Source organism: Myotis yumanensis, unplaced genomic scaffold, assembly GCF_028538775.1.
Source record: "Myotis yumanensis isolate MYYU_CA2020_CCGP unplaced genomic scaffold, mMyoYum1.0.hap1 SCAF_4, whole genome shotgun sequence".
NCBI lineage: Eukaryota > Metazoa > Chordata > Mammalia > Chiroptera > Vespertilionidae > Myotis > Myotis yumanensis.
The window spans coordinates 78,290,516-78,302,794 of NW_027223755.1; the positions used below are offsets into that span (position 1 = coordinate 78,290,516).

Genomic DNA, 12,279 nt, shown 5'->3' on the forward strand with positions numbered 1-12,279 from the left:
CTCCCCTCTGAGCTCGGCTTCTGCACCCACGGCGCTGGGGGACGCCATCTGGGTGCCCCGGCCCCGTGCGCCCCAAACCCAGGGAGGTGGGCGGGCCTGTGACCTCCGGCCGCCCGCCCCCGCCCGTCCCCTCGGAGCCGAGGCTGCCAGGCCCCGCCCGCCGCCCACGAGGAAGTAAGTGGCTGCGGGTCCCAGAGCCGGTTCGGCGCGTCGACTGCCCAGAGTCCGCGGCCGGGAGCCCCGAGGTGAGGGGCGTGCGGGGTCGGTGGCCCCGAGGTGGGGGGCGAGGGGATCGCCTGGAGATGAGGGGGGCGCGGGGATCAGGGGGGCCCGAGGATGAGGGGCGCGCGGGAGGGGGCGCCGGGCGGGGAGGGAGGAAACCCGCCAGGAGATGTGGGGGCCCCCGGAGGTGAAGGGGCGCCGGGTGGTGAGGGGCTGGGGCGGGGGTTGAGGGCAGCGGGCCGGGCAAGGGGTGGGCAACGGGGGGCGCCCCGCACCCGGCGTCCTCCAGGTGGTCGCGTCCCCTCCCCGCTCGCCCCTCCCCGACTGTGCCCCCCGGTGGTGCCCCCCGTTAGGTCGGCCGGCGAGGGATCCACGCCCCGGCACTTCCCCTCCATCCTGCACCTTCCGGGTTGCTCCAGCGGGAAATGAGCTGGCGTCCCCGCCCGTCCCTCCCTCCGCGCGGCGCCCCCTCCCCCGCCGTGTCCCAGGGCCGGGGCTGAGGGGTCCCGCCCCGGCGGAGCCTCGGAAACTGGGGTCCCAGGCGCCGGCGGATCTGATCGGCCCCGCTTGGGCAGCTGCGGGTGAACAGCCCGGCCGTCCCGGGGCGGAGGGGGGAGGGGGGAGGGGGGAGGGGGGAGGGGGGAGGGGGAGGGGGGAGGGCAGGGCCGGGCCGGGCGGTGACAGTGAAGTACTGGCTAGTGTGGAGCAGGGGACTGGAGACTGCCCCGGCTGCCCCGCCCGGAGGTCCGTGCTGCCCGAGGGTAGGGCACCCATTGCCCGCGAGGCCACAGGGACCCCGGTAAGAGTGCCAGCGTCCTCCTCCCCGGGCTCATGACCTTAGCAAGCCACCGCCCCTCGGGGCCTCGCCTCGCTCATCTGGAAAACGGGGACCTCTCAAGTCTGAGCATAAGCATGGCCACGCATGCAAGGCGCTTGCTAATGGGCCGGGCACACGGAGTGTAAATGTGTGCCGCTGCTGCTGCTGCTGCCATGGTAAGGCCTGCCCACCTGGATCAGTCCGTCCAGGTGAACCTCATCTCTGAGATTTGGGGTCAGAGTTTGCGGTGCCTGTTAAGAGCTGTGTGACTTTGAGCAAATCTTGGCTTTTGTTTGAGTCTCAGAATGAAGGTTAAAAACAACACGAAACAAAAAACTTACTAGGCTTGGTTTAGAAGAGAGAATAGAATGTACGTCAAAATCCTGGGCATTAGGGATGCCAAGTAAAGCTAGTTTATTACCTATGTGCTTGTAATCGTTAAATAGTACCATGTAGATATCACGTGTACTCTTTCCATAGCTGCAGTCATCTGGATTTTTCTACCCTGTCCCCATTACAAAGAGGGTTAGTATGAACATGTTTGCTTTGGAGAAAAAAAAAAAAACACACCAAAAAAAACCCTCAGTGGCTAGTGGCTATTTTCTTAGCAAAAAAAAAAAAAAAAAAAAAATGTATTTATGTCACCCAAGAGTGTTAATGATCTTAATTTCCTGTTCATGTTATTCTGTTCTGTTTGTTCCTACCCAGCTGTTGAGTTGAGCGTTATCACATCGCTCTTCAGAAAGACTGAATAAATTAGCAACAAATTAGAATTTCTCTACAGCCCTGCCAGCATTAAGTTTTATGTGTTTTTTGGTTGTTTTGTTTGAGTTACTTGAACTGGGGCTTTATGGTGCTTTGTGATTGTTTTCATTTGTGTTTCTTGACTTGACTTTGCCTGGTTTGTGAGAATTCAGGAGCAGAGTTAGGGAGGAGGGATTGGCTGGTCTGTCTGGGGTGGCAAGGGCTGCTCCACACACAACAGGAAATTGAGTAATTGCTTGGCGTGCTGCAAAATGGCTTGCTGGCAGCTCTCTCCAGCTAGCCTCTGCGCTGGGTGGGGACTTCCCTGGGCGCCCGTAAAGCAGAGATCCTTGCTCCAGGCACCTCCTGCCTGGATTAGCCAAAAATACAGCCAAACGTCTGGGTTCAGGGAAGGCTGGCAAAGCTTCTCTTAAAGTAAGAAAAAACCTACAGTGGGTGCCTTCCAGCCCCAGCCTTTTCTGGATGGAGATGTGAGGAAAGCGTTGGCTGAGGCACCCAGCCGGTATGGATAGAGCCATCATTTGAACCCAGCACTGTAAGGAAGGGGCCCCAAGGCCTGGGACCCTTCACCTGACTTGCTGTGCTTTAGAAGGAGCTATAGTCACCCTGTATCCTCAGAGGACCCTCTCGATTGCAGGTTTCCGAGCTTTTCTGATCATTGACCCTATCAGGGAAAAAACTTGATCACATGCTCTCCAGTAAACCAGTAAATATGTACAAATTGCATTCATGTGCCACTGAAGTAATATGGCATATCCCTTACAGACCATCCCCTCAGACAGACATGGAAGGATATGATTCATTCATTCAACCACATTCAAGAAATATTTATTCAGCATCTACTGTTTGGCAGGTATTCTGATTGGCTCTGGGGATACATCAGTGAACAAATATCCCTGTCCCCGTGGGGCTTATGCCCCAGTGCATGGTCTTTGGCACCCCCTGGATGGAAACCCACACCCCACCTTGGGGACCCATACCCACTCCTAGCCCCCATGTCACTCTTCTTTGCCCTCACACCACCAGCCACGGGTGCTCCTGGGCCCATTCACACTGAGCATTCTCTGCGTGTGGACATGGGGACCACAGAGAGATCCTGGCTCCAGGCGGGGCCAGAGCAGGGAGTTTCAGGATTTGGTCCGTGTTCCCCCAGCCTCACTCAGTTTCAGAGGTGATTGGGGGTGAAGGGGGCAAGTCCCAATGCCATGCCCAGGGTCCCCTCCTCTCAGAGTGGGGCCCACAGAGTGCTGGCTCACCGAGCCATGAGGACAAGTGGGTGGGTGTCCAAGAGGCCACAGCCTCAGCCTTTCTTTGTCTCCACCAGAAATCATCCCTGAGAAACGTGCTTGAGCAAAGCAGCCCTGACAGCATTTTCCTCGGCAGGAGATTGGCTGGCAGTGAGGGTAGAGGTTTTCTGGGCTTGAGTCAAAGTTCCGAGGCTGGTGGCCCAGTGTGAAGGCTGCTTCCCGGGGTCTGACACAGAGACAATCTACTGATTCCTAAGCAAGGAGGCCACAGCCCTGAGGCCACAGTGGCTAGAGAAGTCCTTCCCCTCTCTGGGCTCTCATTTCCTCTTTTGTGCCTGGGGGTTGGGAGTCATTGCTGAGGCTCTTGCTGGTTTCAGGTGCTTTGCAGAAGTTATGAAAAAGGGAAGTGCATCTTCCCCTCTCCCACTCCCTTCAACCGAAACCCCTGCCCCCTTTAAGGTGTTGGTTCAGTGGACTAGGAAGTGTTTCTCTCTGAATTCATGCTAAAGTGGGACTGCTGATAGGTGTAGTCTGAACCTCCCTCCCCGGCCTGCCCCACTGTGCACGTGGCCTCTTTGCCAGCTTGATGAACCTTTGGGCCCCAGGAAAAAATGGTCAGAGCTCCCCCAAGTCCTCCCAGGTACATGACTTGCTAGTATGGGGGCCACTGTCCTCAGCTGACCCAGCCTCTCCATCTTCACAGCCTGGAACTCTGGAACATCATGCTAGACAGGCTTTTCACATGTCCTTGGACACTCACCAAGACCTTGCAAGGGGCAGAAATGCCTGGCCACACAGTTGGAGCTGGGAAGTTGGGTTCTGCTGATCAACTCTGAGCCTGGGTCTGGGATCCAGGGACTCCCACCCTCACCCCAGGGTGCAGCTACAGGGCTTCTTCCTTCTGGGCCTCCTGGGACTGAAGGGGTCAGGGTGGTTGGCCTCAGCTGGACTAGGGGTTTGGAAGTGAGCTCTGGCCTTAGCCCTGCCCCTGCCCTGTTAGTGACCTTGGAGTAGCGGGGTAGGCAGATTAGCACAGTTGAGCAGTCAGACAAGCCTGATGCTCCCATTCCTGAGCATCTGTAGTGTAGACAGTGATGACACCCTGCCCCAGCACAACTGGAAGCCAACACGAGCCCAGCCCAGATGCACCGGAAGCTTGGGGAAATCCCCCTCAGGCACGCTGACCTGGGCTGACAGCTCCGCCACCACAGCCACTTCCGTGGCCTTGCCATACACAAAGAGGCCTTATAAGGAGATAGGCCAGGGAGGCAGCTATTGTGGGAGCAATGTGCTAGTGTGTGTGCAAGGCCGAAAACACATGTCTGGGAGCAGTGTGCTTGTGTGTGTACAAGGCTGAACATGCATGAGCATGTGTGGCCTGAGCCTGGGCTGCCAAAGAAGTGATGTTCACTTTGGTCTTTACTGATAAGTAGGATTTTGCCTAGTGCAGTGGTTCTCAACCTTGGCTGCACATTAGAATCACCTGGGAATCTTTTTAAAATCCTGATTTCTGGGCCTCCTCCTCCGGAAATTCTGTTTCTTTGTTACTAATGTTGTGGTCCCACCCCATAACAAAGAAACAGAATTTCTGGAGGATGAGGCCCAGAAATCAGGATTTTAAAAAGATTCCCAGGTGATTCTAATGTGCAGCCAAGGTTGAGAACCACTGGCCTAGTAGCGCAGAGGTGGGCTGGAGAGAATGGCACGCAGGTGTGAAATGTGGGCAGGACTGGCCTTGAAGGCACATCAGGCCTGTCCCCAGAAGGCAGCCTTCCCTGCAGAGGGAGTAGCATGTGTGAAGGCCAGGAGTTCCGCCTGCCTGGCCGGAGGTGGCTGAGGGCCCCAAACTCAGCATGAAGAGGAGGCAGGGGGGCCTCGCCCCTGGTCACAGCCAGGAGGGAGGGAGTGGCCTGCGAGGGCAGTTGTTGGGAGCCGGCCGTCAGTCCAGAGTGGAAATGAGCAGAGCTCTGTGAGGAGGGGTGAGGGTAAAGGCAGGCGGGGGGTGACCCTTCTAGGTGCAGACCCCACCCCTCCTCAGGCCCAATGGCCTCCCCTGCAGCTCAGCCAGTGGGTGGGAGGAGGTTTGGGAGGTGCAGGGCCTGAGCTGGGGGGTGAGCTGTGGCCCCTCTCCAGGTGGGAGGTCCAGTAGCTGCTGCTGCTGCCACCACCACCAGGCCTGAACCTGCAGCGCTGGGCCCAGTCCCCCCTCCTCTTGGTACCTAGCTGCCCTCTGGACCCTCCTTCAGCTCACATCCATGCCACCCTGGGACCCCAAAGACCCCACCACCCACGCCAGGCCCAGTGCAGCCCATCCTCCCAGCCACAGGAGCAGCAAGTGGGTTTTCTTGATGAAAATAGGATCTGTCTGCCTGTCCGCCTGTGCCCTTCCCCACAGGTGCCTACAGAAGCTCCCCCCTCTTAACCAACCTGGAAGAGAGTGGGGAAGACCAGGGCTCTGGGTATGGAGGGCGCTGCTCTCGGTTTTTGAGGTTGTTTCATTTCATCCTCACCCCATTTTTCTGGGGGGAGCTCTATGAGAAAGCTGAGGCACAGATGACGGGCGATGGCCTGTCTGGCGCAGGGTCCCTGTGCACCCCACTCACAGGGGCTTCAACACCCCCGTACTTCCCGCCCCATCCTTGGTCTGTTCCCTGGAGCCTCAAAGACATCCCATGAGAGCTGTCATTTTACAAGGGAAACAGGTCCCAGGAGTGAAGCAAGGCATCAGCCCAGAGTTAGGAGGCAGGGTGGTCCCACTGCCCTCCTGTGAGGTCAGTTGGGGCCTGGTCTGGGGCGGGGGTAGAGCTGACTTGGGTTCTCACCTCCTTGGGCACAGGAGCTGAGAAGCCATGGCCTACCACAGCTTCCTGATGGAGCCCATCAGCTGCCACGCCTGGAACAAGGACCGCACGCGTGAGTGCCCTCCGTCCCCCGGAGCACACAGGGCATTAAAGTGGCCGGACTTGGACTGTGGGCTCTGTGAGGGCCAACAGTCCCCCTCCTTCACTGCTGATCCTGAGTGCTTAGGAGGGAAGGGATGAGCCGCTCTGGGACAAGCAGGGGCAGCCAGGCGAGTGGGCATTGCGGGGTGGAGCTGAGAGCAGGAACAGAAGTAGGCGGGCTGTAGGGGCAGGGGTTCCCAGGCTGGGGGAGGGGCTGGAATAAGGACTGCAGACATGACCTGCACTGGCAGGTAGTGAGATGAGCTATGAAGAACACACAGGGTAAGGGAAAGCAGTGGAGGCAGAGGTGCTGATTTAGAAAAGGTGGCCAGGGAAGGCCTTTCAAAGGAGGTGACATTTGTACAGGACCTAAAGGAAGGGAGGGAGGAAGGGGCAGGTGCAGAGGCCCTGAGGTGGGACAGCAAGGACCATGGCTCGAGTTGAGAGCAGAGGGCAGTAGCAGGGGACTGGGCGAAGCTCCCAGAGGTCATGAGACTGTTGTGGGCACGTCAGGGTGGACCATGTGAGAGGGGCCAGTCCCTGGGGAGGTGTCATAAGAAGAGCCCCAGCAGGGCCTGAGGGACTTCAGGGGGCCCCTCTGAGGCAGAGGAGTCAGAATCTCAAAGGACAAAGTGCTGCCCAGCTAGTCTTGAAGGGCATTCCTGCTAGACGCAGTGGTTCTCGAACGACCCTTTCACAGGGGTCGCCTAAGACCATCCTGCATGTCAGATATTTACATTACGATTCATAACAGTAGCAACATTACAGTTATGAAGTAGCAACGAAAATAATTTTATGGTTGGGTCACAACATGAGGAGCTGTATTTAAAGGGCCAGAAGGTTGAGAACCACTGTGCTAGAGGGTCGCTGAGGGCAATGGGGAACCTGGGCATGTGTGCATCTTCTGACTCCCCACACCCTGCTGTCTTTCCTGCAGAGATTGCCATCTGCCCCAACAACCATGAGGTGCACATCTATGAGAAGAGTGGAGCCAAGTGGGCCAAGGTGCATGAGCTCAAGGAGCACAACGGGCAGGTGACAGGTGGGTCAGGCTGGCTGGGACCACCCTCCTAAAAGGAGGCGAGGGGTAGACACGACTAACCAGGGCCATCCATGCACTCACTGTGTTGGTAGGATAGTTTGGGTTGTAACACAACCCTGATTCAAAGTGGCTTAAGTTATAAAGGGATTATGCTGGTTCATGTTACTGTAAAACTCAGAGTTTGTGGGCTTCAGGAAAGGTCTGATCCAGCAGCTCAGCATTTCCAATAACCCATTTCTTTTCTGTCTCTTGGCTTGGCCTTCCAGCATGTTTGGTGATAGTTGTCGGAACTGTGACACCCCCAATAAGCTCTAGTAGCACCCCGGGAACCGCTTTCATTCAGATTGTGACCTCTGAGCCCTTCCTACATGGAACTTCAGAGTCATCCACTTCTGCTTAGTTCCCTTCAACCTAGTGTCCCCTCCCCTCCCACAGGCATTGACTGGGCCCCTGAGAGTAACCGCATTGTGACCTGCGGCACAGACCGCAATGCGTATGTGTGGACACTGAAGGGCCGCACGTGGAAGCCCACCCTTGTCATCCTGCGGATCAACCGGGCGGCTCGCTGTGTGCGCTGGGCCCCCAATGAGAACAAGTTCGCTGTGGGCAGCGGCTCCCGTGTCATCTCCATCTGCTATTTCGAACAGGAAAATGACTGGTGGGTGTTTGGGCGGAGCCTGAATGGGCCGGGAGGTACGCGGGGCTGCAGACTAACAGGTGGTGGGACCCAGAAAACACCAGATGGGGTGTTGGTCTCTCTGTTCACACCACCCTGGGGAAGTGTGACCTCTCTGGACCTCATAGATGAGGTGAGGGGCTCTGCACACCACTGGGTGCTCCCACAGCCCTGTCTCAGTAACAGGGGACAAACCACACCAGGCCACCTCTGTGGTCCTCGCATTAAGCCCTGCATGTGTATTGGCATTGCTTTCCCCACAGCCCCCTGAACTGGGCTTCTGTTCGTACTTTACAGGTGAGCAAAGTTAGGTTCTGAGGCAAAGTCACTTGCCCAAGGTACCCAGCCACAAGCTTCCGGCCACATCATAATCTCCCCTGGATCCCTGAGGCCAGAGGCCAGGCACAAGCTCAGCTGGAGTCTGGGAGACCCAAGTTCAAATTCCACTCTAGCCAATTAGTAGCTTTACAGAGCCTGCCCACAGTTGTCATGAGTTTTAAAGGAGACAGGATATAGAGTTCCCACACATTACTGGCTTGAACCTGGCCCTGATAGGCCCATCGGCTAGCAGTGCCCAGATCCCTCTCTCCTGGACCGCATTGGTCTGCAGGGCACAGTGGGAGCCTGGAGTTCCTGGGGCACTGAGGCCCCTGACAGTGAGTATGTGGGTCTGCTTCTCTCTTCTCCCTACCTGCCTGACTGCCGTATCCAGGTGGGTGTGCAAGCACATCAAGAAGCCCATTCGCTCCACCGTCCTCAGCCTGGACTGGCACCCCAACAACGTGCTCCTGGCCGCAGGCTCCTGCGACTTCAAGTGCCGGTGAGAGGGTGGCACTCTGACATCAATGGGACAGGAATTTGAGGGTGGAGGGGAGCCCTACACGCTGCCTTCCAGACCAGCTCTGCTGCCAGCAGGGTGACCTGGGCTCTGTGAGGTTTTGCTCTTTCTAGGATCATCATTGGCGCCTGTCTCTAGCCCGGGGAGGGTCTTGGCCTCTTCCTACCTCTTAATGTCAACAAGGTTTCCTTCCTAGACCTTCCTCTCCTGCTTCATTAGAATCTGCCACCCCTTCCGTTTCCTGGCTTCTGTCTGAAGGAAAATGAGTGGTGTACTTTTTCACACTAAGGAATAAATGACTGATAAGCTGCCTCATTGTCTTAAGACCTGGAATGTAGAGTCCCCAGTAGCCATAGGCTGTTCTTTACTTCTGGGTTCAGCAGCCCTACGTGTCCCAAGCCTCCAGCTCCCAGCTCCAGGCAGATGACCTGGGTCTCTGAATCTCCACCTGGGAAGCAAGGCTCCCGCAGGCTCAGGTCCCCTTGGAGGTCCTGGGCCTGGGGAGGAGGATGCCCTGATGAGGCTCTGTTGGTGGGTAGGGAGCTGTTTTGTTGGCACCTGATCTGTCAGGTGACCCCTTGCTGGTCCTGGGATGTAGAGAAGAGGATTAACGTGTGTGAGAGCAGCAGTGTGCGAGACAAGGGGCAGGAATGGTTCCAGGTGCAGAGTAGGAGGGAGAAGGGGCATCTGGGGCTGGCTGTGGAGTTGTGGCCAGCATGACGAGGACCAGGACACCTGGTGGTGTGTCACCAATGGATGGTCCTGGGAGACCACAGGACTCTGAGCTGGGAGACCTCCTGGCCCATCTCCATTGCACAAAGATGGCACCGAGGCCCAGACTTGACCACCTGTGCAGGTGCAGGTCATGAAAAGCTGGCTCTGGTATCATGAGCTTCTAACCAATTGCTCTGACCTTCCCAGGCTGGTTTGAGAAAGGGAGTCTCTTTAGACACCCAGTCACCTTTTTCTCCCCTCTGTGGGCAGGATATTCTCAGCCTACATAAAGGAAGTGGAGGAGCGACCAGCACCCACCCCATGGGGCTCCAAGATGCCCTTCGGGGAGCTGATGTTCGAGTCCAGCAGTAGCTGCGGCTGGGTGCACGGTGTCTGCTTTTCAGCCAGTGGCAGCCGCGTGGCCTGGGTCAGCCATGACAGCACGGTGTGCCTGGCTGATGCTGACAAGAAGATGGCGTGAGTACTGGTCACCCAAGGGGAGGACAACAAAGGCATAGAGCAGGAGGGGGCTGGTGGCTGACATCTCTCTCTCACTCAGAGTCACAACTCTGGCCTCTGAAACGCTGCCACTGCTGGCCGTGACCTTCATCACAGAAAACAGTCTGGTGGCTGCGGTAAGGAAGGAGGGAAGCAGTAGCCAATTAAAACAGGTCTCCCCTCAAGCCCAGAGGTGCCCAGGCAGTTATATCCACGTGTTCCCTCCTTCCCTTCCTCCCTCCCCGCTTTCCTTCCCCGCTTCCTCCCTTCCTTTCTTCCATCCATCCATCCTTTCGTCCATAGATCTGTATTGATTAGAATAGGTTGCATTATGCTGTGATAACAAAAAAAATTCCCCAACTGCAGGGGCTTGACATAGTAAGTACTGATTTCTTGCTCACTTGATATGTCCAGTGTGGGTGTTGTGAGGAGGGTTCTGCTCAGTGCAGATAGAGGCTTTGTCACCAAAATGCTCCCCCAACAGCCATGGAGGAAGGAGGGGGAGGTGGAGATCATGCCCTGGATGGATCTTAACATCTCTGCCTATTTTATTGGCAAGTAGAAATGACAGGGTCACACCTCGCTCAGAGTGGGGGTGTGTGGGGGGTGCAGTTCTACCACGTGTCCAGAGGGCACTACTGTTCTTCCCTCCTTCTGCCCACCTTGGTCAAGTCCCTTTTCACCCTCAGCAAACATGATGGGGGTCCGAGAGGGGGATCAAGCCCACTTGGCCTGTTAGGACAGAAGATCCCTGGGCTCCCAGAGGTCCCAAACAAGCTTTCTCATCAAGACACTGGTTTTACTGGGGTAGGAGCCACCCCTATTTGTTAACCCCCAACATCTGGTCCCTCTACCTGGGCTTGGTCTGGCAGCGTCCGCAAGCTGGCATCAGCTTCCCTGTAGCTCCTCCATCCAAGTCCATCCAGCCTGCGCGGCCGCCAGACTCATGAACCAATGCCCCTTGCTGGCTCGCCTTGCCTCCAGTCTGTTTCCCCGGGCGGAAAATGGGGGCGCTGCGCCTGCCCTCGGCCTGTGCTCAAATAGCACCCGCCCCCACCACAGGGCCACGACTGCTTTCCGGTGCTTTTTACCTACGACGGCGCCGCGGGGACGCTGAGCTCCGGTGGGCGGCTGGACGTGCCCAAGCAAAACTCTCAGCGCGGCTTGACAGCCCGCGAGCGCTTCCAGAACCTCGACAAGAAGGCGAGCTCCGAGGGCGTGGCTGGCGGGACGGGCCTAGACTCGCTGCACAAGAACAGCGTCAGGTGAGGGCGGGCCTGGGGGGCCTGGGGGGGGGCGGGGGGGGCGGAGGCGGGCCTGGATTCGCAGCGTAAGAAAGGAGGCAGGTGGGGGCGGGGCCAGGGGGGCAGGATGGGGCCTGGAGCCGGTGGGCCTGGGAGCGGTCCGATCTGGACTCTAGCAGCTTGGAGGTGCGACCCCTGGTTTGGGAGCCAGGTAGCTCTCTTTAGGTTGCATAATACAATCAGTGGGGGCAGCCAGTCAGCATTTGTAGGACGCGGTCGTGTGAGGACCATCGTAGGGGCGGGGCCTGTTTCTCGGTTGGCCAGACAGTGACCAGCTGTGAGCGGGGCCACAGCTGAAGCTGGTCTCGGGCTAGAAACTGGTGAACTGGTGGCAGAACTAAAGACTCCAGCTGCAGCCTCTGAGGAACTAGGGTGTGACGAGAAGACCCTCCAAAACTTCCAAATCCGGCCACCCAAGGTGTGCACCCTGTGGCAAATAAAGAACTTTGGCCAGACTTTCTGACCGAGCCAGTTAAGCCCTCCTGTGGCTGCCGGGTACAGTGATGTCTTCTGACCAAACACCTTTGTCCACTTTCAAAGCTCTTCAGAACTAGTTCCTCGATCTCCCAGCCCCATTTTTCACTTTGTTCTGCCACCCTATTGTCACTACACACATCCCCCAGACACACATCCTCCATGCCCTGCCCAGGCCTTTGTATCTTGTTCCAGTTGCCTGGGCTGCCCTTTATACCTTGCACACAACTGCTGTTCCTAAAGCAGACTCGTGAGCCCTGTTCTGTGATCCTGCACAGCCTGCCTCCCAGGCTGTCTCTGCGAGCAAACCCCAGGACTTCTCACTGAAGTCAGTTCCCCCAAGAGCTCCTGGAGGGCAGGTTGGACTGGAGTCAGGCACAGGCACAGGCACCGGCTGGGGTCGGTAAAGCCCTCATCATCTTTGCAGCCAGATCTCGGTGCTCAGCGGGGGTAAGGCCAAGTGCTCGCAGTTCTGCACTACCGGCATGGACGGTGGCATGAGCATCTGGGATGTGAAGGTGAGTCTTACCCCACCCCGGCTTTCCACCAGACTCCCGGGGGCCGTTCCTCCCATTTTGCCCGGGCAGCCTCCCTGGATGCCCTGTCCTTCAAGTGGGAGAAAGGCACTTCTTGGAGTGCAGCAGGAGGGTTGAGAGGCAGCCCCTTGACACCTGAGCCTCTGCACGCTGAGGCACCTCCCTCCTAGGGCTGGGATTCAAACCAGGTCTGTTGGACCCCAA

The 12,279-nt window shown here is 57.5% G+C and overlaps 1 protein-coding gene across 2 annotated transcripts in view; it reads left to right on the forward strand.

Annotated features, from left to right (window-relative positions):
• The window catches only part of ARPC1B (actin related protein 2/3 complex subunit 1B), a 12,693-nt gene continuing 414 nt past the window's right edge, over positions 1–12,279 (forward strand). The window contains exons 1-10 of one of the 2 annotated variants that reach the window (XM_070412589.1): positions 1–245; positions 2,570–2,657; positions 5,888–5,964; positions 6,931–7,035; positions 7,471–7,693; positions 8,424–8,531; positions 9,534–9,740; positions 9,823–9,898; positions 10,824–11,026; positions 11,967–12,057. In XM_070412589.1, coding sequence (XP_070268690.1) covers positions 5,901–5,964; positions 6,931–7,035; positions 7,471–7,693; positions 8,424–8,531; positions 9,534–9,740; positions 9,823–9,898; positions 10,824–11,026; positions 11,967–12,057 — 1,077 coding nt within the window. In that variant the 5' untranslated portion in view covers positions 1–245; positions 2,570–2,657; positions 5,888–5,900. The remainder of the gene's footprint in view (positions 246–2,569; positions 2,658–5,887; positions 5,965–6,930; positions 7,036–7,470; positions 7,694–8,423; positions 8,532–9,533; positions 9,741–9,822; positions 9,899–10,823; positions 11,027–11,966; positions 12,058–12,279) is intronic. The other variant, XM_070412588.1, reaches the window with a different exon arrangement.